Here is a 27,526-nt window from a genome sequence, read left to right on the forward strand (position 1 = left end):
AAAAAATTTTAATAAAAGCAATATGTTAAATAAAAGTAATATGTTACTCAATCCTCGATCCAGAAACAAAATAAAGAAACATTGAGAAATAAAGAAACAATAAACAATGAGAAAATGAAATATGATGGGAGAAATAAAGAAACAGTGGAAATGTTAGGATTCGAAAAAAAGAAAGTGAGAAATTAGAAAACACTGATAAATAAAGTTGGAAAATGAGAGTTATAGAGCTTGGGGTGGTGTTGTGAAGAATTATGGTGATTGATAGAAGAGTAAAAAAAGGACGAGAGATAAAATTATTATGGGATAAAATGAGAAGCGAAAAAATTGGAAAAAAATAAGCTAACTAAAAATAAATCAAATTATGATTTTGAAGCTTATATTTTTTTGCTTACTTTTTCAACAAATAATGAGTTTATAATTTCATTTGGTTACCAAACATTTATATTTTCACCATATTTTTCAAAAAAAATAAGCATAAGCTAAAAAAAAATTGAACCAAACATGCACTAATTTCAACTCTGTGTGCATAGTAATAGTAGGCCAGGGGAATTGAATTTCCATATGATATGTACCATGACCGGTAAAATTTCTAGTTACCACTTAAAGGGTAAAGTATATTATCCTGAAAACAAGCCAGATTTTTTATTGGAAACATCACTCACTTTAATATTAAATTTATGCACTATAAAGTGCAGTAGGATCCTCAAGAATAACATCCATAACTTCAGCTCTAAGTTACTCTTTTGAGTTTCTTGAGTGAAGTCTATGCTTACTTTTTGAGAGACCAAAACTTGCATTGCAGCATATTCATGTTAATTTTCAAGTTCTGTTGCCAAACTTGGGCAACTTTTTTTGTTGTCTTTGGTTTGAGGCTCATGTTATTTTCCATGTTCTGTAAGAACCTGTGTTTTTTAATGCTTTCAGTACTGCTGGTTTTTTAGCTTTTAGAACCAGTGTTCTACAAACTGAATAAGCAGGTTTGAAACCGATGCAGCTCGTCGGAGATATGGTGTCTGCAAAGGTAACTAAGGATAGTAGATGAATGACATACTCAATGATATATCAGATTCAGATCTGTGAACTATTGGTATTTAACTCTGAAAAGATAATATGCAAGTAGAAAAATACTTTTGTAAGATCAATATATTTATAGTTGGGGTGCTTACATTTACACTTTTGGATTTTTGTATCACATCACTAATTTGGAGGTGAAATTTTGAAGAGAGGTTGTTTTCCGTATTTGAACTCATGACCTCGAAAGAGAAAAATTGAAGAATTTAAGGGATCCTGATTGAGTGATTGCAATGGCCAAATAAAAAGCATTGCAACCTAAAAGTTAACTTAGGGCATCACTCAGACTCAAACAGAATTAACCTAAGAATAAACATCTTTGTACAATGTTTTTTTTAATGTTTTCTTCAAAATTTTCAGTGAATCCTATTTTGTCTGGCCAATGAAGCTAACACTTTTGCTCTTCAAATGAAGTTTTAGCTCTAAAAGACTCAACATGCCCTGCACTTTTCATAGATTCAGCAGCAATGTCTTTCTCTCCATGTTTTTGTGCTGTTAGATGCGTAAGAGCCGTCACAACGTCATCCATGTGTGGTCGTGTGTCAGGTTCCTCTTGGAGGCACATTGCTGCCACTGCTAGAGCTTGAAATAGACCCTTCACTGGGAAATTACCTTTAAGCAATGGATCAGCCATTAGAGTGAACTTCATTCTGTCCTTAAACATTGGTGTTGCCTGTGTAATCAAAACAATGAACTACCATAAGTTCCATACTCTTAAGACTATTTTTTAACATTAAGACTAAAAACCACATAAACCTTTTAATGAAAGTAAAAATCATAATGCTTATTGAAGAGGAAAAAAGATGTAACATACCCAATCAATCAAGTTTTTCTCCTCTGTAGATCTTGCTGTGTCAATTACCCTTCTACCAGTGATTATCTCCAAAAACACAACTCCAAAACTGTAAATATCGATTTTTGTGGATAGTTGGCCTGCAGAAGCATACTCTGGTGCACAATAGCCTAAGGTTCCCAGCACTCTGGTTTGTCGAGTGCCTTCAACTGGACCCAACTTAGCAAGTCCAAAATCTGATAGCTTTGGATTGAAATCGTCATCTAACAGTATATTAGACGCTTTAAAATCACGGTATATCACTGATGAATCTGCACCAGTATGCAGGTATTCAAGCCCTCTAGCTGCTCCCTCGGCTATTTTCATCCTCGTCTGCCAATCCAATGCCTCCTTATCTTTACCTGTGTCTGAGAAAAACAAAGTTCACAATTATAACATGTTTGGTTTCGAAAAAGTTTTACAAAATAATTTTCCCCCGAACCCTTCCGTGAACCCTGTGCATGCTATTGATGAGAGCTTTGCAGCATCAGAATGTCCTTAAACATATTTTTCAACAACTATCAGTTATTTTATTTATTTATTTTAAGCCGTTTTGAATACAAAATAAGCTAAATGTTTATAGCTATCATACCTAGAAGGTGATCTTCCAAACTTCCATTTGACATGTATTCATAAACTAAAGTCCTGTTATCTTCCTCTGCACAATAACCAAGGAGCCTGACAAGGTTAGGGTGTTTCACCAAGCTTAACATCAAAACCTCGGCGAAAAATTCTCTTGTTCCTTGAGTTCCTTCTCTATTCAGTTGCTTCACAGCTACAGTCTGAACACCAATATTCAACATGAGCCTCTCACAACTTTTAAACATCTAAACATACTACATAATAAAATGTAAGTGTGTTTGAGAGATACTTGATCAATGCTTTTCAGGTATCCTTTGTAGACATTCCCGAATCCACCTTCTCCGATACGACAATCAGCACTGAAGTTGTCTGTTGCAGCAGCGAGTTCCTCATATGTGAATACTCTTACATCATTTTGTGCAGCCCCATATTTTAGTATCTCTGCATTGATATGTCTGTTCCTGCTGCTACCTGCAATTTAAGACCATGTATTTATATGAATATGAACATTCACATTTTGATTTGAAGCCATGGTTTCTAAATGAAATGCGAAGGATTATGAGCAAATAATTTGGAAATTCGTTATACAATTTCTCAAAAACTACCAAGAATCTATTCTAGTTATGAAACATAACTATTGAAGAAGGGGTGAATATTATTGAATCACTGCTTAGTCATTGACTCGGAAATAAAGGCAGAAAGGTTGTCGAACTCGAATCTTTATGACATCTATAGAGAAATATGGCAGAAATCGAATAAAAAATGATCTGCTTTGATTAGATTAAAGGGCAAAAAAGAAACAGAAAAAAACAACAATGGATTTCATTCAACCATTTGATTTGTGTTTTTGTTTCTGAACATGTAACAGTTTAACAGAAACAGAAAAGACATACCAGTTTTAATCGACATAGCAGCTGCGATCGATTTGAATGTCTGCCTTCCTGCTGAAACTTTCCTGGTTTTTCCTTTCACTTTTGTGTAAGATGGTGATTCAACAGCAGATTTGCAGCATGGTAAGCAACTCATTTTCTCAAACCTTGTTAAAAGCCTTTAGCACAAACCAACAAAACCTGAAACCATAAATCTTAACCAACCTCAACAAATTCCTCACAGAACCAAGAAAAAAGGAATAGCACCAACCAAATTGGTTATATATTATAAGTTGTGTTTGTTTGTACTAAAGCCTTAAACCAATAAAGATAAGAGTATAAGACGTTATGCATGGTCTAAATACTACACAAAATTGTATTATATGCACGTTACAGAGAGAACTATGATTACTTATTTTAGTTTTGAACATCAAAGTGCTTAATTAACTTTAGCTGTTTGGTTTTTTGTTACACCTATAAGAAAAAGGAAAGACATTTGGATTTCATTTTTAACATGCAAGGTAAGTATTACAAGGATAACAAGTTGGTCTTGCCTTCTTTTATCAAAAAAATTATTCTTAGTTTGGTATTTAATATTATAGAAGAGAAATTTAGTAAAGTGTAAAATGAAGAACCAATTTGGATGCAAATAAGACAATTCATTCTATTTTAAACCTTGCTCTAGAATAGATTAATGTCTATTGTTGGAATGTGATATGCTGAATAAGAGAATTTCTTGAGTAGAGATTTTTTGACTTATATATGCAAATCACATTTTTTTATGTGTGACATTATACTTCCTCTGTCATTTTATTTTTGCCTTTTAAGGAAAAATCTTTTTTCCTTAATTGTTTAACATTTAAAAGCAATTAGTTTTTCTTTTACTATTGATCTAATACGCTCATCTTTTACTTTTCAACTCAACTCACCAAATATCATATATTACTATTAATGAATTGAGAGGAAATATGGGGTGGACAAGATTTTGTTATTTGAACATCAAATTTTGATTTTATGTTTTACAGTATAATTTTATTTTTTTTCTATTAATTTTTATCTTATTCACATTTCCTAAAAAATAAGAAGACTTTTTAACTTAGTTGTTTTTTAATCAACAGCACATGTAAAGAAATAATCTTTTTGAGGTGTATACAACAAACGCTACTAAAATTGAATATTGTCTTTCAACCTTGTATGATATATGAAGAATTAATAAGATCTTTTATCATAGAATCAACTCCTTATCGGTAGTTTCTTATCTATATTTGAAACTATTTAATAATTATTTGTTAATTTATACTAGTTATTTATACATTTTTCAAGAATGACTTCAACCGCTAATTTTAATTTACTGAACATAAGAAAATAGATTTGGACAAAAAGTTTAGAAAAAAAGAGGAGGACTGAGGAGAAAAAATGTAGGAAGAGCTATAAGAATATTTGCATATAATAAAAAATATAACGTGTATATAGAGATAATTGTAGACAAGGGTGATGCTCCCTCATTAAATTCAGCCCAGCTTTTAAATGAATTCAAGAAATAAAATTTTTGTATTAAGGATCATAACTTTATAGAACACAAAATCGTATATTAAGAAACTAGCTTTGTAGTTTTTTCAATAATTTTTTCCATGTTTTTTGCAGACAGGGTATGAATAATAAGTATAGTGTGAGTGTCACTTTCATTAGCTACACGTTGGTGTTGCATTTTCTTTTACCATCTGTTTTCAATTCATTATATGTAGATTATTTACTAGTTGATTTGCTCTTTCCATGGTGCACAAAGAACTACTCCATCTTAATTCTTAACTAATTTTTTTTTGACTCTTGTAAGTAGGTACTAGCTTTACTTTTTGTTCGCAATTTGGATTTTGGAAGGGAAGAAAGAGAAATAGAAGACTTCACGACTCTCAAGTCTTCCATTTCTTTTCATTCAATTTTAAAACTCAACTCATAAACAGAATCTAATTTAAAAAGAATAGGTTTGGTCATGCATTTACATTCTTTGTTAAGATTGAAAGGGAAAAATAAAATAAAGAGGAGAAGATCCAGGTAAAGGGGAAAACCACATTCTCTTACTAGGGTAGTATCATCACTAGTTTGCTACAATTAAAGACAAGGACTTTTGTGTATGTAGATAATAACATCAACCAAATCTTAATAATCTCACTAAGTGAGGTCGACTAAGACCGTCATTTATGTGTAATAATTAAAATTTGAGTAGTTCAGTCTTTCACTCAGGTACACATTAGGTTATTGATAGACACAGAGCAAGCGATTGTGTACGCAACAAATATGCACCAAGAGCTGAAGATCTGATGACTATACATTCACCAAAAACTGATGATAGCATCAAAATCCAGACAACTTCCTATACAAAGATTGTCCATGAAGTCATTCAAAGAATTATATGCTTAATTTCATTCGAGAATGAAACATGCAAATGAATTAATAGTCGAATTCAGTTAACTATTATTATTGATAACTATGGAAGAAGAGCAGAATAAGCAACCAAAATTTTGGGTAATATACAGGCCCATGCTATTGGTTTCTTGGAAGGAAAAAGGAAAACCTAGAGTCAAGGATACAAATAATGCAATTGAAGGAGATAAAATAAATCATAGTTTTCAGAAAACTATCCGCGAAACTATTTCCAGTTCTTTCATTACTCAAACAGAAAACAAAACATGCCCAACCATGGAGAGCTTACTAAACTAAAGTATCGGAGTAAATGGTAAAAAAAGAATGAAAGCCATTTCTAAGCCAACACTCCCACAATGGCTTTAATCTTTCCAGGTTCCGTCCAATTGCTCAAAGAATTTTAAGCAGACCAGAGTCTTCATTCATTACTGAGGTATTGCAGCTTCAATTTCATCCCACCTATCACTGTTCGCAGCAAACTTTCCCTTGATCTGCTTAATAAGATCTTTAGCATCATCAAACTTTTCGACACTGACAAGCCCATTCACAACCTTTCTCATTGTCGTGAAGTTTGGAATCCAACCTTTGGCCATACTTTCCTTGCAAACCTCAAACGCAGACTCAAAATCCCCACCCTCAGAAAGATAATGAGCCAAGGTAAAATAACAATCACTATCAGGCAAATACCCTCTTTTCTTCATCTGACTAAACAAATTCTTCGCCTCCTCGAAATTCCCTTCTTTACAGAATCCATGAATCAAATGAGAATAACTAACCGAATTCGGCTTCCTCCTCCTAGAAATCATCCCCTCAAGCAACGCCTTCGCCTCCTTCGACCTCTTTAACTTACACAAACTCTGAATCCTAACATTATAAGTACTAAGCCCCGGGTACATCCCATACCTCTCCTCCATGAACTTCAACACTTTCCCTACCTCCTCAAACTTCTCCTCCTTATAACAACCACCAATAAAAGTCGAAAGCGTCGTGGCATTCGGCCTAACCGATTTCCTATCCATCTCATCCAAAACAGAATACACAGCACCACACGAACCGGACTCACAAAATGACTTGATAACTAAATTATACGTATCAATATCCGGTTCGATCGAATAAATCTTAGGAAATTCGAGATAGATTCGGCTTACCTCCTTGTAATTCTTCGCGGCGATCGCTGCGAAGAGGAGAGAATTGAGCGATTTGACGGAGCGGTTGACGTTGAGATCTTCGGTTTCCTTGAACGTTCTGATAGCGTGGTCGAGCATGGAGGCTTGGCCGAATAGGACAATGGCGTGGGAGACGAATCGCTCGTTGCGGAGGTCAGGTCGAGTTTTGAGCTCGTCGATGAAGCGGCGGATTCCGTCGAAGTGGTTGGCGGCGGTGAGCTTGGAGACGGCGAGGGAGAAGGCGAAACGGTCGAGATGAGAGTCAGGGGTGAGGGAGGCGGCGCGACAGATTTCCAGGATGCGTTCGGGGTTTTTCTCGGTCTTGATGAGGGAGATGGCGGTTCGAGTTTTTTGCTTACTGGAGAGGGGTGTGGTGGAGTCTGGGGAGAGGATGGAGGTGGAGAAATGGCGGTGGCGGTGGCGGCTGAGGAAAGAGTGGCGGAGACGAGAGAGGATTGACATGGTTGCAAAGTGGGAGTAGAAACTGAAGTAGTAGGTTGTGGTAACAAGGGTTTTTCAGAACATGTTGGAGGTGTTTCTTCACTGGAATCAAACGCTGCGTTTTCACTACCTCGATAACATTCTGACCCAATTCATAAATTAGTATTTACCGTTTGAACTAATTTTTAACAAAACTATTTGAACTAATATTTAATATTTAGAAAAGAGAATAAGATATCTCTTATCTCTTTCAATTCACTCGCATTTGATATATGTCTTATTTCTTTTCCTTTAAGGAATTTTTATTTTAAAATATACTATAAAATGAAAAAATAAGACATGAATTTAAAGAAATAAGTTATCTCCTAATAAGAAAAAATATTTTATTATCCTTACAAAATCACATTACCTTTTATTACTTTGTTTTTGAATTTTATAATAAGTTATATAGTTACCCAACTAAAAAACTTTATTATTTTTTACTTTTTGTGATGTAAATTATTCACAATGAATTTTTTTATGCACAACCTATTATTCCATTTCGTTACTAAATGGGTGTATAAATTATTTTTATATTATATTTTTTAATAATTATAGTATCAATAATGAAGAATACTGTAAACTTATGCAACTTAATTGTATTTTATTTTTAGAACGAAAATATTGAAAACAACTAAAAAATATTAAAATAAAACAAATAAAATATTGTATGTCCAATGATAAATAAAGTATTGAAAAATAATTTAGAATTATTATTTTAAATTAACTAATTAATTAATAATTTAATATCATTTACACATTTTAGTCATTTTTCAAATTTCGAATAGTCACAAAAAAAAAAATTAGTGAACAAATCTAAATAAGGTATCTATATATCTATAAACCTTCAACCACCTTTATAGTCAAAAATTAGTTTTGTGTAACATACTCTATATGAGATTTGAAAGTACAAAATATTCCTTATACTATCCGTGAATAGACATTTAGTCATTAATATGAGTATTATTGCACTTAAAGTATTGAAGTTATAGTATGCTTACAAAACATATTTGATTGTCTATTCTAACCTATTAAGTGATCTATAAGATATTGTGTCAATCATTTTTCCTCACGTAAGGCAACGTTAAACTTTTTAAAAAAATTATTTAACTTAAAGTTAGATTTTAAGTTATCTAAAAGAATAAGCGGTTAAGTTATTTAGTTATATATATTAATAATATTGATAGTATATTATTTTAATATAAATAATATTATTATATATAAAATTTTAGTATAAAAATTTCGTAAAGAATTTATATAAAATCATACTTATTAGTCTATTTAAAAGCAAATTTGTTGATCTATTTTAATGTCTTATGATATAATATATCCTTAAATATATTAAAAGTTCAAGTCAAACCTAAAGTTCTAAATTTTTAAACAAGTAAATATGCCATAATTCCTGAAAGCTCAGTCTATTTAAGGAAAAATGTAATGTGTTTATATAATTATCTTATGTTTTTCTTGTTTTAAATCCAATTTTATTTATTGTCTAGTTTACAATATAAAAATTAATGATATTATTATTTGGGTAGAATTCCTAGAACACAAAATACATAAATTAAAAAACTGAAGTTAGAATTGTAGATCCACAACTAGGGAACTCCTAGGAGACACATTATTAGTATGTCATGGAGAATAAATACTCACTTCCAAAGAAACATCACAATTGAACTAAAATTTTAAGGTGGTGATTTTGAATTTTTCTATTCATAAGTTTTCGCTCATTTTATCATATACATCGCGAGACTTAAAGTTCTGATTATGAGTTTTTCTAATCATAAATTGAATATGCGTAATACGTTCCAACTTTATGAATAAGCTTAGAGAAATATATCTAGTTTGTCGATTAAATATGTCAAATATTGCAACTAAAATAAGAGAATACTAAAAAAGATCACATACTCTGCTACAGTGCTTTATGCAGAGTAAGTCGTTTTCTCGCTCACCAAAGTTGGCATAGACAATATATTTGTATCACATAGGTAGCTAAGTATTAAGATGACATGTTTAGTTTTGTAGCAGAATTTTACAAACATTTTAATAGACATGAAGTAGTAGACAAACATTTTAATTGAAATTAATTTGAATAAACCAATATCTCAATGGTTATTTCCTAACCCATACTTGTTGGATGGACATGTCTCCTAGGGTCTATTTGCGAGTTAATTGTCGGAAGGAAAATAGAAAATGAGAAGACTTAGAATATATGAAATAAACATGTAAAATGAAAAGAATTATGTAACTTTCTTTTTCCTTACTTCTCATCTCAATAAAACTCAGACCAAAATTGGTCCCAATAGATACTGCAAATCAGAATTGTAAATACAGATAGGGTACACTCTCAATTCTCGGTTATCATTCCACCGCTCACACTCCAACACCATGAACGGATCCTCCAAGCTCCGCCGTGTTTCCAATACTATCCGCCCCTACCTCGGTGGTTACGCTGGCCGGAATCCACTAAAAGGAGATGTGATTGCAGCGATGGCTCCTTCTCCCTCAGATGAGGGCACGCATTCTCCATCATCATAAATCTGAGACCAACATGGTGGTGAAAATCAAGACATTGGTGGCCCAAAAAGTAGGGCAAATGTGAGTTTTTTATTCTAATTCATCAATTGCTTTGTTTTAGTTGAATTCTGTTGTTGGATTTTATATGCTCAAAGTTCAAATATACATGCATTTATATTCTGTTATTTGTAACTTCAATTTGATATTGTTGTTTAGCTTTTATTGGTAAGTGTTTTACATGTTTTTCTTCACATCATAGAACTCTTATTGGCTTTTAATGGCTTTGTATTTGAATGAAAACTTGCATATGTTGTGAAATGAAGTGCTAATAACTTTTCTAATATTTTAATTTATTTGACTTTTTTTCTAGTGATGGTGGAGAAGGATTCTGAATCCTTTAAGTATGATGCCTTTGTACTTTGTTCTTGTGAAGCCATCGTTTTGAGTGGCAATTTAGCTAACAGTGATAATTTTGGTAATTATGTGATTGTAATGTTATGTGGAACATCTGCTAGAATGTAATAATACTTAATGTTTTCCTTATAACAGTTAAAAATGGAAATAATCTGATTTGAATTAAGTTGAGTTGATTGCGGTTGAGGTTGACCTTTTGTTTTTGGCAACGACATGACTTCGACTCGGACACTACAGGTTTTGTTGGAATCCACTTGGAACAGGAGAGCCTCCGTCATCCAAAACTCTTGTTCACTAATATATTTTTTTATCATGTTTGGACATGTGAAAAGAAAACTAACATAAGCCACAATTAGACAAGTTGATTGGAGGAAAGTCCCATAATTAGAGGGAGAAGAAGACCAAGAAATTTTTTTTGAGAAATCAGTAGAAAGTATTTAAACCTATATAGCATATCAGAAGATTTGTTTTTTTGGTAAAGCAATGTATTGTTGTTTGATTCATGTTGTAGTTGTTGTTTGATTCATGTTCTTCTTCTTCTTCTTATGCTTGGAGCTCACTATAAAAAATCTGTATTTTTATTTATTTTTGCAAAACAAATTTAAATTATATAATATATTAGTAGAATTAACACCAGTTACATGTTGTAGGTTCATAACCCAGGATATGTGGGGTGTTCATAAATTGTTCCTCAATTGTTCGTACATTGTTCTGTGTCCCTTTTATTATGGATGGCATTATTTGTTTGGTATTTTTTCGAGAGTGCTAGGTTTGCCCTAAGTCCTTGGGTTATTTTCTATTGACTACTTTTACTAGTTTTGGTAGAAGGAATAAAACCAAATTCTTGTGGCAGTGTGCAATTGTAACACTTTGCTGTATTTGGTTGGAGAAAATTGTTAACATCTTTAAAAAGATTTCTTGGATGAGCAACTTCTATAAGATTAGGTGTTTGGCTTCTCAGGTAAAGCCTATGGGCTTTTTAGAGGGATTTCTTTCAAGGATATGCTGAGTGATTTGGTAGCTTTGTTTCATTTATGTTTTTTTGTTCATTTTATTTATCCTTTCTATAAAGAGGATCTCTTATTCTCAACACTTGTTGTAATTATCTTCCCCCATCTTAATATATTTCATTATTTATGATTTTTTTTTGGAAAGCATTAAACATGAATTGAGTTTGATTTTATATTAGCAATTAACTTTATTGCCCCTACTTATTAGGTTTAAACTATTGCTTTGATACCATAAAATGAATTGTAAAAGGGGTAATTTCTTTATATTGTATTTGTGATCAACAATACAATATAAACGTGGAGGAAACCGGTAGAAGCACCCGTAAGGTGACTAGATCAAATGGAAGCTAGCCCAATTTCTAGAGGAAGAGGGAGACTAAGAAAAACTATAGGGGAAATGATAAAGGAAGACTTAGAGCTCAATGCTTTGTCAATGAACATGATTTATGATAGAACATTATGGTGTTGTTCAGTCCAAGTAGCCGATCCCACCTAGTGGGATAAAGGTTTGATTGTTGTTGTATATAACTATATATATTGTGTATGAGGCTTGAGGAATTTAAAAAGATAAACATAAAGAAGATAAGGATAATTACACGATAAGAATGGACTAAATCAAAACACTCAAATTATAAATTCTAACCTACACCAACACAATTGACATTGAATCTTTAATCCAAAATGAACTGCAGAGGAGGACACTCTTCCAAGCTCTATCGCGGCGCCCTCAAGGCTAAGCGCCCCAACTCTCCATTACCCCCTCAGCCCCCCAACCAACTCTCCTTCGATACTTCTACCAGTCGCAACACACTCCAAGGAGATACGACAGCGACGGCTCCTATGTTATCAGAGGAGTCATTCAGCCTAGTTTCTGGTGGCGATCCAAAATTCTCCATGATTATAAAGCTGGCTCCTGGCATAGTGGAGGAGATCAAGCGCTTGGAGGCCCAAGGTGGGAGGACACGGATGAAATTCGCTTCCAACCCTTACGATCGCGACGAAAATGTGAGATTTCTACTACAATTCATGACCTTGGCTTGTTTTAGTTAACTTGTGCTGTTGAGTTTCCAATATACATTTATAAGTTTTCTGTTTTGGTGATTTCAATTGGGTATTGTTGAAGTGTGTTATGAAATTTGTGGTTGATTTTTGGTGACCTTGAAATGAAATGCTGATACCTTTTTTATCCTTTGGATTACTCTTCTAATTTATTTGAGTTTTTCTTGCTGATCCTAGAGAAGGATTCTCCATCCATCAAGTATGTTGGGTTTGTTTCGTGAGAAGCATTCATTTTGATTAGCATTCCTGGGAGTCTCGTGCATTAGGCCGCCCTTTCAACAACAACAATAACAAGCCGACCCCACCTAGTGGGATTAAAGCTTGGTTGTTGTTATTTATTGTGGTTAATAGTATAATTCTGAGAATTGGATGATTGTAACAGCATGTCAAACATTTTCAAAAATGTAATTCTTTTGGTTTCTTTGGAATCATTAAAAGTAGGAAATAATTTGATTTGGATTGATTGCCAACAGGGGCTGTCTAGTTTGGTCAGTATTTTGCTTATTGCAAATACGTGACTAAGGTTCAAATCCAGTGGTCTGTGTTGGAATCCTCTTGGAATAGGGAGAACCTTTCCTCATCCAATACTTTTATTTGACAATAAAAAATTATTTGTTTGTTGTTTGTTGCAATTGCATTTTTTGATTGACGTTGTTTGTTGTTCTCATGATTGGAATTCATTATAAATTTGGCATTCAATTATATACAAAGCAATTTTAGATTAAATAACACATTAATAATATTAATACAAGTGAGATGTTGCAGGCTCACAAGCCATATAAGGATATTCCCTATGATATGTATGTTATGTATGGTGTGAGTTCTGAAGTTGTTCGTAATTGTTATTGTATTCTTCTGTGGCCCTTTCATTATGGAATTATTTGTTTAGTATTTTTACGAGAGTGCTGGAGTTGTTGGGAAAAGAAAAAAACCATTTTCTTGTGACAATGTGCAATATTTGTCATGCTTTGGTGTATTTGGTTGGAACATAATTCTTGCATGATGAGTTTGCTTTGGATGAACAACTTCTATAAGCTTAGGTGTTTGACTTTTACTTGAGTAAAGCATGTGAGCTTTTTAGAGGGAATTCTCTAACAGATGTTGAGCAATTGGATTTCTTTGTTTCATCAATGTTTTTTATTCATTTTGTTTGTACTTTCTGGAATCTAAAAGACCTTCCATTATTCCAGATTATTGATGTTGGTGGAAAGCAATTCAGATTTACATGGTCACAGGAATTTGGTGACCTCTGTGATATATACGAAGAGCGTCAAAGCGGTAAAGATGGAAACGGTTTGCTTGTTGAATCTGGGTGTGCTTGGCGCAAGCTGAATGTACAGCGTACATTGGATGAGTCTACTAAGAATCATGTTAAAATGCGGTCAGAAGAAGCTGAGCGCAAGCTTAAGTCACGGAAGTATGAAACTGTTATCAAATATATCCCTCATTATAATACATGCTATAAATTATGCAACCATTCATTCCCCTTGATGTCAACTTGCTATCAGCTTTCTCTATATACTTGATGATTTGTCACGGACTGCCATTGGCATGCATTAATAAGAGAATGCATATGTGATGCACACATTGAAGATTTAACTTGGTCATTTTGTCAAAATATTACCCAAGTATGCAAAATAATTTTAAGCTCCTCTAAGGCATACAATTGATGCTTACCTTTAATGTCTATGTGGTGAAGTTTTGATACATGTTTTTCTATTGTTGAAATTCATTTTCCTGCTTTCAGGAGTTTTAATCACATATTAGGTTATTTAATAGAAAGAACATGTAGGTGATTCCTTGTATATAGGTTGGTGGGTTTAATATGGAATGAGACAAACTATTGATTTTCTACAATGAAACTACTGACCATGTAATAGTTGGCCATTTGGTCTATCACAATTTTTTGGTTCAGAATATGCTCTGTTTCATGTGTTTTTTACTTTTATCAGTTTCAGAATACAGTCTGTTTATGATGCATGGATATCATGTGCCTGTTTTTGATGCCTCATTGACCATTTATTTATGTTTTTTACCACAGAACCATTGTCTTGGAACCCGGGAATCCATCTGTGAAGGCATTAGCTGCTGCTGAGGGTAATTTTTCTTTTGCTTCTAGTACTTCATACCTTCTTTCCTTATTTTTTGCTTCTTCTACTTTTTTCTTTTTAATTATAGTACATCCTGGAATCTGCCTCTTCGCTTGCGGGGTAAGGCTGCATACAATTAATCTCCATAGACTGCACCATTGAAAATAAATGAAGGATCTCTTTAGGAAAAACAGTCCATCTGAATAACTTCTGCAAATCTGTGTCATCAAAATGCTTCAAATTGGGAAGACCTTGTTCCATTTACCGAGTTCACTAGTCTCACATATCACGTTGATGCAAGTAAAAATGCAAGAAGTTAGCATATCATTTCTGAAAAATATTTTCCAAACCCAAAGTTGCATCAAAAGTATGTTTAAACAACATATGATCTCTGTAAAGTATATCTCCTGTTACTAATGTTCCTAGTTCTGTGTTGCTAATTTTCTCTTTACCTTTCAAAACTTTTGTCTCCAATGAAAAAAAAAAAAGAATACCAGTGAGACACAATTTCTCTTTACTTATTGAATTATGCAAGCACAACAACTCTGGTAAGTATGAGTTAATATTATTTTGAAGTATAAATGTCAAACTTCTATTCTATTATGTCATGGGATGAGAAAATTCATATTTTTTTGCTTTCGAATAGTGGCCATGTTCTCCTAAAGTTTTGTACCTTTATTGTACTTATATTATTGACATTTATATGTTGAACTATCTGATTGCGGAGCTTTATACTTCAATTGTGTCCAGCTACTCTGCAGAAGAGTTACAATAAAAAGAAAGAGGCTGCACCTCCTAAGAAAAGTAAAGTGGAAACTCTTCAAGGTGATTAAACTTTCATCTTCCTGTTCTAAAAAAAATCATCTTTCTAACACATTTACCTTATGATACCATCATTTAGCAGTTTTGAAAACTTCAGTATAAGATTTTGTTAGCTCATTGTTCTACGTCTTTAATGTCTGGAACGTGTTATAGTTGGCGGTCCCCCAAAATCTACCTACATACCTGGATTTTCGACAACAACTGCTACCATGAGCACTGGCAGACATTCTTCTTCTTTTTCATTTCCACTGGATCCATCTGCTGCTTCATCCTCTCTGCTGGGAGTTATAAATATATCCAAGGGCATTGATAATGTTGTGCCATCACAAAAGATTGGCAAGCAAACTGGCGGCCCTGATAAAGAAATTCTTACTCAGAGAAACAATGAAACGAGGAATGCAGAAGAAAGCAAAGGAAAAAATGTAGCTGAACCCACAGATTTGCGGAGCACATTGGTTTCTCTTCTCATGAGTAGACCTGGTGGAATGACTTTAAAGGTTATGTATAAAACATGAGAGTTCTCATTATGATAGTTTTTACTATATTGAGATCTTTATTAACCTATTTTTATGTAACTGCTTTCGTGCTTTTATTGTAGGCCTTGGGAAAAGCTCTTAATGGCATAGTTCCGGACCTAAAAAAGCAAATGGAGCCCATTTTGAAAAAGGTAAGGGTAGGTGTAAGGAGAGAGGGGCGTTGTAGAAAAACCTTTATTTATATCAAAGTCATTTGTGTAGTACAATTGTCAGGTGTAGCACAGGTACATATAGATTAATAATAATTAATGAACTAACATCAACGGTGTAATCTTCACATTCGTGATCTGATTTTTCATTTAATCTTGAATGTAGATTGCAAGTTACAAGTCTCCAGGAAGGTATATTTTGCTACCAGGAGTCGATTTGCAAAGCTTCGAGAAGCCTTCGATTAAAAGTGGAAGGTATCTGTTATTGACACTATCATTGGATAGTTCAGAGTAGTACTGCAAGTGTCTTACTTTTGCTTCTGTATTTGTTGCCGAGTTCTTTCTTGCTCTTATCTTTAGTTGGTATATTTGTGATTGGTTGTGTTCTCATTTTCTTTATGTTTTGTTTAGAAGGGTGTGGGGTTAAACATTTCTTCACATTTTGGTGTGATTGAAAGAAGTTTTCAATTTCTTGAATATTTTTTAGTTAATATGACCGTAAGCTGTAATATTTATTCTATGCTACTTCTCCTTAAACTCTAATACAATTTCTCCTTAAACTCTAATACAATTTCTCCTTAATGCACTTTAAGTTGTGTTATCATATTTTTGCAGTTCTACTGGTGATAATCATCCCCAACAATCTTCTCAACAAGAAATTTTCGATGAATCACCAGCTTCACAGGGAGGCTTAAAAGAGAACAATACTGATGATGGTTTGGAGGAACTGATGCAACTAAACTCCAAACTGGAACAACTAACAAAGATTTCAGAAAACATAAATGACCAATGTTATTCACCTGATATCTTTAATGAAAAGAAAGGTCCTGATCTTTGTGAAGGACAAGAAGGCAACACTAGTGATAGAGGCATTGATAGTGACAGTGAAAGTGGTGGTAGAAGCCATAGCGGGAGCGGAAGTATGAGTACTGCTGAAAGAGAGAATGGGAGTGGTAGTGACACTGAAAATGGTGCACCTTCCAGCAGTGAGGAGGTTTCGTGTGAGGATGTAGATGCTGTAACTAAATATGATGAAAGAGAGCCCAAGAACAAAACAGAAGCCTCTGCTGAGAGGGTGTTCTCACTCATTCCAGGAAAACTTCCTGAAGGAAGATCTTTGCAGTATGAGACTCGTCAGAAGCAGCATAATAATGAATCTGTTGCAGTTCAGACTGAAAAAAACTTGCCTGCAGAGCCAGAAGCTGACATGGCATTAACTACTGCTACCATTTCTATGGATAGCTCTAGGCATGAAAATTTTGGTAGCCATGAAAGGTTATCTGGAGGTAAGCACGAGAGAGATTCTTCTACGAACTTTTGTGAGAAAGTAGAATTTATAAAGAGATCCAGGGCAGAATACTCTGGCCAAGCACAAAGTCCTCTTGGCACGGGTGTGCAAATGTTTGAGACTACTCGCAGTTTCTCTCCTCTTCATGCAAGTGGAATGGTTTCCAAGAATCCTGGAGATGATAGTAATAGAAGTAAACAGTCTCTGTCCATGGATTCTCATTGCCTAAAGCAAGGTGAAGTGGTTGAGAGGTTAAAGGATGCTCAACCAGGTACACACTCTGCGCATTGTGATTCCACTCCTAATGAATTTCTTGTCACAAAGTTATTTGAAGAAAAAAATTCATCAGAAACAACATCAGAATCAAGAAAGCCATTCTCAGCTCCTGTGAGTTCTGGATTTTGCAACAACTGTGATAGCACGAATAAAAAGATTACAGATATTCTTTTTGAAGAAACAACAAGGTCCCGTGCTACAACTGTTCAGCCTCATCCTGCAAAGTCCCATGCTATTTATTCGGAAGGCCGTAGGGATAGCAATCATGCACCTACAAATGGATCTTCATGTAATTCATTGAAAGTGGTGGCTGATAGAGGACAAAGTTCAGGGGATGCAGATAAAAATAAGAGTAGTAAAGATTGGATAAAATATTTTTCAGATGAAAATGCTTCGTACTTGAAGTACGAAAAGGCTGAGGCTGAATTGAAGGGACCTATAATGAGTTTCTCCCAGTAAGCAGTCATTCCATTTTTTATTCTTTAATATTATTCAGTTATTTATTTTTATTAGTATCACTGCGTCAGGTTATTTTGATTTTTTTTTTGTGTGGCATTTGATACATGATTTCTTCTCAATGCTAGATATCAAGAATATGTGCATCAGTTCCGTGAGAAACATGATACTTACATGTACTTGAACAAGGCTTGTGCGAGTTACGAGTAAGCAATCTTACTATTCAAGACATCATTGTGTTTCTGTTACATATTTGGCTTGATATTCTGTCTAATATCTTGTTCATAATTTGTATTTTTTGTAGGGATGTCTTTCAAGAATTAGTCAATGGTTTAGATGATGCTAAAGACGATGAAGACATGTACAATAGTATCTTTGGGAAGCTGATGGAATCGTATGAAACTTATGGAATGGTATGTCCTATTTTGGCTCTAATTGTGCATGCAATATTTTTTATGCTGGATAAATAATACTTTCCCTCCTATTAAAAAAAAATTATATTTTCCTGTATTCTTATTCATAAGATAACAGTTTCTCAAAACTTTTCTTGTTCTTAAGCCCATTTTGCTAATCTAATCCGTTTTCCTTGTAAAAATAGTTGTGCTATCTATCTAAAGCATGTATGAATGTGATGTATAAAATCATTCACTATTTTTGTGTATCTTTATTGTGGAGTACTTGAATGTCATGTTTCCTGTTTCAGTTTTTAAGTGGTTCGTCATAATTTTGAATATATCTTGTTTATCAAATTGAAGTTTCTATTTCTTCATTCATGCACCTTTGTAATGTGATTGGGCTAAATGAGGTTATGGATATAGATAGTGCATATGTAAGAAACAAAATCAATCATCTAGTTAAGTCTTGTGGATTTCTTAAGCTGACTGATCATATTATTACAATTAAAGCCTGATATTTGTCTGTAATGCTACTCTGCTAGTGACTAGTAGTTGTCTAGTATTTGGGATAAACCATCCGGTATACCGACACTAGGAGGGTGCTAACTAATGAATCCGCTTGGAGCGAGGATCGCAAAGTCCTCCCTACTGAATATTTAACGCAACTGCATTCCTAAAGACTTGAACTCCATACCTTTAACTTGATGCAATTTTGATTGAATTGAAACAAAGTTACTCTGATTTAATTCATCTTTCAGGAGTTTGTATTGGTGGTGCTGAGTTTTTTATTATCTCTGATCAAGTGCTTATGTTTTACCTAAAGTGTAAAGGTTAATTTGTATTTAGTATCTATTTTCTAAATATGTGATGGGTGTGATGTGAATTGCAGAAACACAAAAGACAAAAGAAAATATATATTGTGCTTCATAAGGAACTGGAGGTAGTTACTTAAATCTTGAACTTATGTTTCGATTTTTCAGTACTAATGTTACATATATTAACTCTCTTTAGATTTAATTTTATCTTTCATAACTTACAAATTTGATTACATCTTTATGTATGCTTATTTCACTCATTTTCCTTGTTTCTTGCAGTCAATCAAGCAACGGATCAAGGAATTTGTAGAAACACAGGATAAATATATACATAAAACTTAAGCCTTTTCCATCAAGCTTAGAAGAATCTCTGGGTCTATGAAACAGAGTATGGTGCATGAATCTCGTGTTCATTGTTGATCTGAAGTACAAGTTTAATGAAAGTACAATACTACAAGTTGAGTACCATGTTGCTCCCTTGTTTGACATAGCAATGATGACATAGCATGGATACATGGCTGATAATAGGATAATAGTAATAATAGGAGTATAAGTCATGAGCAATATAGGTTCTTAACTTCTTATCCTGTTCAGAGTGGTCATATGTGGGTGACACTGATATCTAGGTGTAAGGGTGAGATGGAAAATTGCATTATCTAGACTTTTCATTTCTAACCCACGTGGTCGGCCCTATGGGTGAGCACATAGAGCTCATAGTTCAAAAATGGTCTAAATATTCTTTTACATTCACATGATAAACATGTTACTGTTTTTCATCATCCTATCCAGCACTGGACTCTCTAATACTGGAAAGGATCCCTTTCCGGTCGGGTGACACTAATATCTAGGTGTAAGGGTGAGATGGAAAATTGCATTATCTAGACTTCATTTCTAACCCACATGGTCGGCCCTATGGGTGAGCCACAGCTGTGTTGCATAGAGCTCATAGTTCAAAAATGGTCTATAATATATTGGACTCAAGTGCCTTGAAAATAAAGTGTATGTTATGTTATCACACTTTTGTTTGAGTTTAAAATTCAGATTAAAGTATCTACTCATACCAGAAGATAATTTATCTCCTTAAATTTATTCAGTGTTTTGATATATGTCTTATTCTTTTTATATTATATTTTAGAATGAAAACTTCATAAGAGAAGAGAAATAAGACATGTGTCGAACACCAAATGAATTTAAGGAGATAAGTATTCTCATGATGTAAGGAAATATTTTATTCTCTGTAAAATTTATTGTAAAATTAATATAATGAAATTCTTTTGATATACAATGTGTACTTTTTTTTATTTTGACTTCTGAATTAGTTTTAGATTCTCAATTTTGTTTAAACTTTGACATACAAAATTCACATAGTTAAATATTTTCATAATGTGAGGGCACAAACTTTTTTCTCACACGGACCCTATAAGATATCAAAACCGACCATGCTAATAGATATCTACCATTGACAAAGAAATTAGATTAGGTGAATAAGATATGATAAGCTAACCAAATATCTCTATCATATCTTATTGGCTCGTTATATTCTGAATTGCAATATGAAAGGACAAATTTTCGCCTCTTATCTTTATTATCTTGTTGACCGAAAAGGACTAAATATTTACTTCTTTTAAGAGTAACTAATCTTATATGAACTCTTATATATATAATTAATAAAAAAAACAATCTCTTAATTCTCAAAATTTATCAACCTTGTAGATGTGAATTTTTATTTCCATGTTTTAAAAAAAACATGGTTTAAATGAGAAATGTAAATCTAAATAGAGAAAGACAATTAATATAATATTTAATATACTAAAAATTTAATTCAAACTAAAAGTATATATCAAAAAAATATAGATATACATTTATATTTAGTATGATATTGATAAGAGTGTAATATTCATGCACTAACAGTGTAAAGAATTATGCACAATCAGTACATCATCCATTTTTTCATTTAGATTACTTTTTGTAAAAAATCAAACATAATTAAAAATAAATGCTAGATAATACAGTAACAGTGTAGAAACTCTTACACTATCAATGTATACATTTTTTTCTCTACAGAGAAAGTTTTAGTATAGTAATGTAAATCTTATTAGGTTTTAAGATGATTAGAGTCTGACACATCCCAAAACCAAAAAGGATTAGGTGAGGATAACTTGAGTAGTACGAGAAAAGTATCATCTTTCCAATGCATGTCACTTTTTCTCATATAAATATCGGGTCAGTGTCTTATTGTCCATACTCAATTCTAGGTAAGAAACTTTATCATTCCACCACCATCAACCATTCTTCCATGCTCCGTCGTGCTTCCTAGATTAACCGCCTTCCTCAACACCCTAACCGCCCCTACCTCGGTTGTTATGCTGGCAGAAATGCAACTGATATAGTGAGTTTTAGTTTTATTCTGTTATTGGATATTATATACTCAAATATATTTGTATATATTATTTGTGATTTCAATTGGGTATTCTTGCTTAGCTTATATTGATGTGTTTTAAGTGATTGGTTTTTGATGACCCTGAATATGAAAGCTTGCATGTGTTGTGGAATGAAGTGCTAATAAATTTTATAGTTTTTTAATTACTATAATAATATTTGAGTGACGCTGGAAAAGTATTATCAATCCTTTAACCATTTTGAGTAGTAAAGTTGATGTGAGTAGTTAACAGTGATAATTTTGGGAACTACATGATTGTAATAGTGTGTTGAGCATATTTGAGATTCTTAACAATTTTATTAGTAATCAATAAAAAATGGAAATAATCTGATTTGAATTAAATTGAATTGACTGTAATTGAGGTTGGCTAACATGGTCGACCTTTTGCTTACGACAACAACATGGCTTCGGTTCGGACCCTACGGATTATGTTGGAATCCACTTGGAGTTCACTTAAAGCTGGATTTTCATAATATAACAACTGATAATGAATATCGTTAAAAATAGTATGTGAATGGTGTTCATTGTGTTTGATTTTTAAGTTCAAAGATATGATATTATATCAGTCAGAAATGTATCTATTCATTATTATGTCGTTTATGTGTTTTCTTGCCTAATTTTAGAATAATATCATGCTATAATAAACTTGTGCAATTATCAATGTTATTTTTATTCAAAATTAGATCAGAATTTGTGTGTGGCATATTTTGTTTGTGTGTCTCTTTTCCCTTTTTAAGCAATTTTTATCAGCAATCTAAAAGGCCTTTCATCGTTCCAGATTATTGATGTTGGTGGAAAGCAATTCAGATTTACATGGTCCCAGGAATTTGGTGACGTCTGTGATATATACGAAGAGCGTCAAAGTGGTGAAGATGGAAAGAGTTTGCTTGTCGAAGGTCCCCCGAAATTTCCCTACAAACCTGGATTGTCTAGAACAACTGCTACCATGAACACTGATAGGCATTCTTCTCTTTCATTTCCACTAGATCAATCTGCTGCTTCATCCTCTTCACTGGGAGCTGTAAAAATCTTTAAGGGCATTGAGGATGATGTGCCATCACAAAAGATTGGCAAGCAAGATACTAATACTTGTGGCTCTGATAGAGAAGTTCTTACTAGGACAAACAATGCAATGAGGAATATACAAGAAAGCAAAGGAAAAAATATAGTTGAAACATTAAATTTGAAGAGCATATTAATTTCTCTTCTCATGAACAAACCTGATGGCATGACTTCAAAGGTGTGGTATAAAATCTGAGAGTTCTTATGCTTGTTTTCAGTGTCTCAAGCTTTTTATTAACATAACTTTATGCTCACTGGTTTCCTGCTTTTATTGTAGGCCTTGGATAAAGCTGTTAAAGGAGTGGTTCCTAATCTGAAAAGGAAAATTAATCCTATTGTGAGAAAGGTTGGTGATATGTGTAGAGCAAAGGGATAGTCCATAAAAACCCTTCATTTCTATCTAAGTCAGTACCTAACACTGTAGAGAGGGGTCTTATTTAAAGTAAAATAAAAGAGAGTACATGATGTGTGTACTAACAGACTAATAATATTTAATAAACTAATATTTACAGTGGAATCTTTCACATAAGTGATCTGATTTTTTATTTAACCTTGAATGTAGATTGCAAGTTACAAGTATCAGGAAGCTATAATTTACTACCAGGAGTGGATTTGAAAAGATTCAAGAAACCTTTGACTGAAAGTGGAAGGTATCTGTTATTTTCACTTTACTCTATCATGGAATAGTTTAACGTAGTACTGCAAGTTTTTTCATTTTCCTTCTGTAATTGTTACTGAATTCTTTCTCACTCTTATCTTTAGTTGGTATTTATTTTTTTTGTTTTGTTTAGAAGGGTGTCGGGATTAAACTTTTGGTGTGATTTAAAGAAATTTTCAATTTCTAAAATATTATTGTCGTTAAAATGACTGTAAACTGTAATGTTTATTTTATGCTACGTCTCCTTTAACTATAATAAAATTTCCCTTTATATACACTTTAAGTAGTGTTATCATTTTTTTTCAGTTGTCCAAATGATAATCATCCCCAACTATCTGATCATCAAGAATTTCACAATGAAACACAAGTTCCAAAGGGAGTAATAAAAGATCACATTACTGAAGATGGTTGGAGGAACTGGTGCAACTAAACTCCAAAGTTGAACATTTATCGAAGACATTGGAAAACGTAAATGGCTAAGGTTCTTCACCTAATATCTTTAAAGGAAAGAAAGGTCTTGATCTTAGTGAAGGGCAAGAAGCCAGCACTAGTGATCGAGGAAGTGATAGTGACACTAAAAGTGGTGGTAGAAGTCATAGTGAGAGCAGAAGTAGGAGTACAGTTGAAAGAGGTAGTGGTAGTGACACTGAAAATGGTGCACCTTCCAGCAGTGAGGAGGTTTTGTATGAGGATGTAGATGCTGTAACTAACTATGATGAAAGAGAGCCCAAGAACAAAACAGAAGCCTATGCTGAGAGGGTGTTCTCACTCATTCCAGGAAAACTTCCTGATGGAAGATCTTTGCAAGTTGAGACTCGTCAGAAGCAGCATAATAATGAATCTGTTGCAGTTCAAACTGGAAAAAACTTGCCTGCCGAGCCAGAAACTGACATGGCATTAACTACTGCTACCATTTCTATGGATAGCTCTAGGCATGAACAATTTGGTAGCCATGAAAGGTTATCTGGAGGTAAGCATGAGAGAGATTCTTCTACGAACTTTTGTGAGAAAGTAGAATTTATAAAGAGATCCAGGGAAGAATACTCTGGCCAAGCACAAAGTCCTCTTGGCACGTGTGTGCAAATGTTTGAGAGTACTCGCAGTTTCTCTCCTCTTCATGCAAGTGGAATGGTTTCCAAGAATCTTGGAGATGTTAGTAATAGAAGTAAACAGTCTCTGTCCATGGATTCTCATTGCCTAAAGCAAGGTGAAGTGGTTGAGAGGTTAAAGGATGCTCAACCAGGTACACACTATGCGAATTGTGATTCCAATCCTAATGAATTTCTTGTCACAAAGTTATTTGAAGAAAAAAATTCATCAGAAACAACATCAGAATCAAGAAAGCCATTCTCAGCTCCTGTGAGTTCTGGATTTTGCAACAACTGTGATAGCACGAATAAAAAGATCACAGATATTATTTTTGAAGAAACAACAAGGTCTCGTGCTACAACTGTTCAGCCTCATCCTGCAAAGTCCCATGCTATTTATTCGGAAGGCCGTAGGGATAGCAATATAAGATTCATGGGAAGCAGCATAATAATGAATCTGGTGCAGTTGAGACTGAAGAAAACTCTGATGAAAGGTTATCTGAAGGTAAACATGAGAGAGGTTCTTCTAAGAACATTTGTGAGAGAGTGGAATTTATGAAGAGGTCCAAAGTAGAATACTCCGACCAAGCACAATGTTCTCTTGGTACGGGTGTGCAAATGTTTGGGACCACTCGTAGTTTCACTCATATTCATGCAAATGGAAAGGTTTCCGAGAATCCTGGAGATGATAGTAATAGAAATAGATAGTCTCTATCCGTGGATTTTTATTGCCTAAAGGAAGGTAAAGTGGTTGGGAGGTTAAAGGATGCTCGACTAGGTATACACTATGTGCATTGTGATTCCATCCTAGTGAATTTCTTGTCACAAATATTATTGTGAGTTCCAGATTTTACAGCAACTTGGAAAGCACGAATAAAAAGATCACAAATATTATTTTTGAAGAAACAACAAGGTCCCATGCTACAACTATTCTGCCTCAACCACAACAATGGAAAGCAATTAATGTGATCGCTGAGTCCCAAAACAAATCGGCAGAAATGAGTGATGGACTTCAAAGTAATGAATCTGGGGCAAGCTGGAGTATTTATTTGGAAGGCCATAAGGATAACAATAATGCACTTGCATATGCATCTTCACCCAATTCATTCAAAGAGGAGGCTGATAGAGGACAGAGTTCGGGGGTTGCAGATAACAATAATAATGACAAAAACCGGAGAAAATACTTTTCAGATAAAAATGCTTCTTACTTGAAGTACGAAAAGGCCGAGTTTGAATTGAAGGGACCTATAATGAGTTTCTCCCAGTAAGAAGTCATTTTGTTCTTTATTCTGTAATATTATTCGTTTATTTATTTACTTATTATTTTTTCTCAGCGTTGTTGCCTCATGTTATTATGACTATTTTTTAGCAAGTTGCATTATGATTAGTCTGTGCCTAAAACCTGCATCTTGATGCCTTTTACTGGGGTTTTTGACACGTTGAATTAGCATCTTGAATTCACTACTCTTTCAACTCTTGGTTTTTAGTACAATCTATATATTTTAACTTATGGTGCTTATTTTTATACTATATTTGATATAGGGTGGCAGATTCCGTAGAAGAAATAATGAAAGGATTGGGCTCTTACTTTGATATAGCATTGGCACTCCCACTGATTCTCTTATACAAGAATGAGTGTCATCGGTACCAAGAAGCATGTCCAAATAATATCACCCCTTCTAGTATATATGGTGCTGAGCATTTGTTACTTCTCCTTGGTACGCTCATTTGTCTGTGCTAGACCATCATATTATATCATATAGAATTTTATGTTTTCTGTCTTTGGACTTTGCAATGGAAGGTGAATAGAATGGTCTTAAGATTAAATATTCTTCAATCTGTCTGCTAATTGTTTGCCTCGCTAATGGAAATACAACATTCAGAAACACAAGAGAGAAGAAAATATTTGTTGTACTGCATAGGGAACTAGAGGTAATTACTCAAATCTTGAACTTCTATTTAGCATTTTTCTAACACTTTTCAGCTTTAATTTTATCTTTTATAATTGCCAATTTCATTACACCATTCTGTATGTTTATCACACTCCTTTTTGTTTCCTGCAGTCAATTAAGCAAATGATCACAGAATTTGTAGAAGCACAACATAGAAAGTGAAAATACCTTTCTATACATAATACTGAAGCATCTTCCATTAAGCTTAGAATGATTTAAGGAGTCTATGGAGCACTGTATGTACATTGGATTTACAGTATGATAGTTTTAACTTTAGGGAAGTTTTGACACATAGCTACAAGACCTACAATGTTATATGAGACTGAATATTGAGTGATAAAATGTCAACAATAGACTTCATGTAATAAATGAGAATGTTGTATTTGATGAGTGAGGACACTAGATAAGATAGGATTAGAAATGAATGTATAAGAGACAAAGTTGGAGTAGCTCCTATTAGACTTCTATAATTTTGTCAATGAATATGTTTTATGATAAAATATTATGATGTCGTTTAATTCATGTAACTGACTCCACCTAGTGGGATAAAGATTTGGTTGTTGTTATATACTGGTACTTTCATTGTCATTTTTAAATTGTATATTATTTATGATAAGGTTTGGGATTATTATTTAGGCTGGCCAACATTTTGGACTGTTTTTTTAATAAATTGGAGAAAGCTGATTATTGGCATTTCCATTTGATGAATGTTGTACCCTTGAAAGAGTTTTATCATGTACAAATACATATCTAACAAATTAATAGAAAGGAAGCAGCTTCAACTTTTATTTGTTAATGTTTGTGTGTGATTGGAATTTTATTTTGTTCCAACTGTTAGATCAAACCGAGAATGACTGCTAGGAAGACAAAATTGTTAGAAAGCAAGATTTTAATCCTATTCACTACTTATATCCCCACTTGAGAACTAAAGCTGTAGGAATATGATTGAGGTTAAATAATGATATAAACATGGTCATGATGCATGTATTTTTACACCAGAGTTTTATTTAATCATGATTATTTATATGCCTGCAGGTTTTTGTATCTGCGTTGGATTCAAATGCTGATGTTTTGGATCATC

At 33.5% G+C, this 27,526-nt stretch overlaps 4 protein-coding genes across 6 annotated transcripts; 2 read left to right on the forward strand and 2 right to left on the reverse strand.

Annotated features, from left to right (window-relative positions):
- On the reverse strand, positions 725–3,703 carry LOC109344802 (probable serine/threonine-protein kinase PBL7). Its single transcript, XM_019583547.1, has 6 exons — positions 3,626–3,703; positions 3,379–3,579; positions 2,775–2,956; positions 2,496–2,685; positions 1,886–2,271; positions 725–1,744 (listed from the first exon to the last, which is right to left on the reverse strand). The coding sequence occupies exons 2-6, from the start codon at positions 3,509–3,511 to the stop codon at positions 1,460–1,462; spliced, it is 1,176 nt and encodes a 391-aa protein (XP_019439092.1). The 5' UTR covers positions 3,512–3,579; positions 3,626–3,703; the 3' UTR covers positions 725–1,459.
- Positions 5,802–7,491, reverse strand: LOC109345322 (pentatricopeptide repeat-containing protein At1g61870, mitochondrial-like). Its single transcript, XM_019584251.1, has one exon. The coding sequence runs from the start codon at positions 7,401–7,403 to the stop codon at positions 6,201–6,203; it is 1,203 nt and encodes a 400-aa protein (XP_019439796.1). The 5' UTR covers positions 7,404–7,491; the 3' UTR covers positions 5,802–6,200.
- LOC109345323 lies at positions 9,749–27,241 on the forward strand. 3 transcript variants are annotated; one of them, XM_019584253.1, is made up of 13 exons: positions 9,749–10,016; positions 12,052–12,364; positions 13,609–13,835; positions 14,460–14,515; positions 15,259–15,333; positions 15,484–15,827; positions 15,929–15,997; positions 16,182–16,270; positions 16,631–18,034; positions 18,164–18,241; positions 18,340–18,448; positions 19,320–19,370; positions 26,557–27,241. In XM_019584253.1, exons 1-13 carry the CDS (start codon positions 9,928–9,930, stop codon positions 26,605–26,607), a joined length of 2,955 nt encoding a protein of 984 aa, XP_019439798.1. In that variant the 5' UTR covers positions 9,749–9,927; the 3' UTR covers positions 26,608–27,241. The 3 variants fall into 3 exon arrangements, with proteins under 3 accessions (XP_019439798.1, XP_019439797.1, XP_019439799.1); XM_019584252.1 differs by lacking the exon at positions 26,557–27,241 and adding an exon at positions 19,525–20,270; XM_019584254.1 differs by lacking the exons at positions 12,052–12,364; positions 26,557–27,241 and adding an exon at positions 19,525–20,268.
- LOC109345330 lies at positions 21,390–24,003 on the forward strand. The gene is made up of 5 exons (XM_019584270.1): positions 21,390–21,634; positions 22,464–22,925; positions 23,025–23,093; positions 23,310–23,397; positions 23,712–24,003. Exons 2-4 carry the CDS (start codon positions 22,632–22,634, stop codon positions 23,361–23,363), a joined length of 417 nt encoding a protein of 138 aa, XP_019439815.1. The 5' UTR covers positions 21,390–21,634; positions 22,464–22,631; the 3' UTR covers positions 23,364–23,397; positions 23,712–24,003.

Source organism: Lupinus angustifolius, chromosome LG04 (genome assembly GCF_001865875.1).
Source record: "Lupinus angustifolius cultivar Tanjil chromosome LG04, LupAngTanjil_v1.0, whole genome shotgun sequence".
Classification (NCBI taxonomy): Eukaryota; Viridiplantae; Streptophyta; class Magnoliopsida; order Fabales; family Fabaceae; genus Lupinus; species Lupinus angustifolius.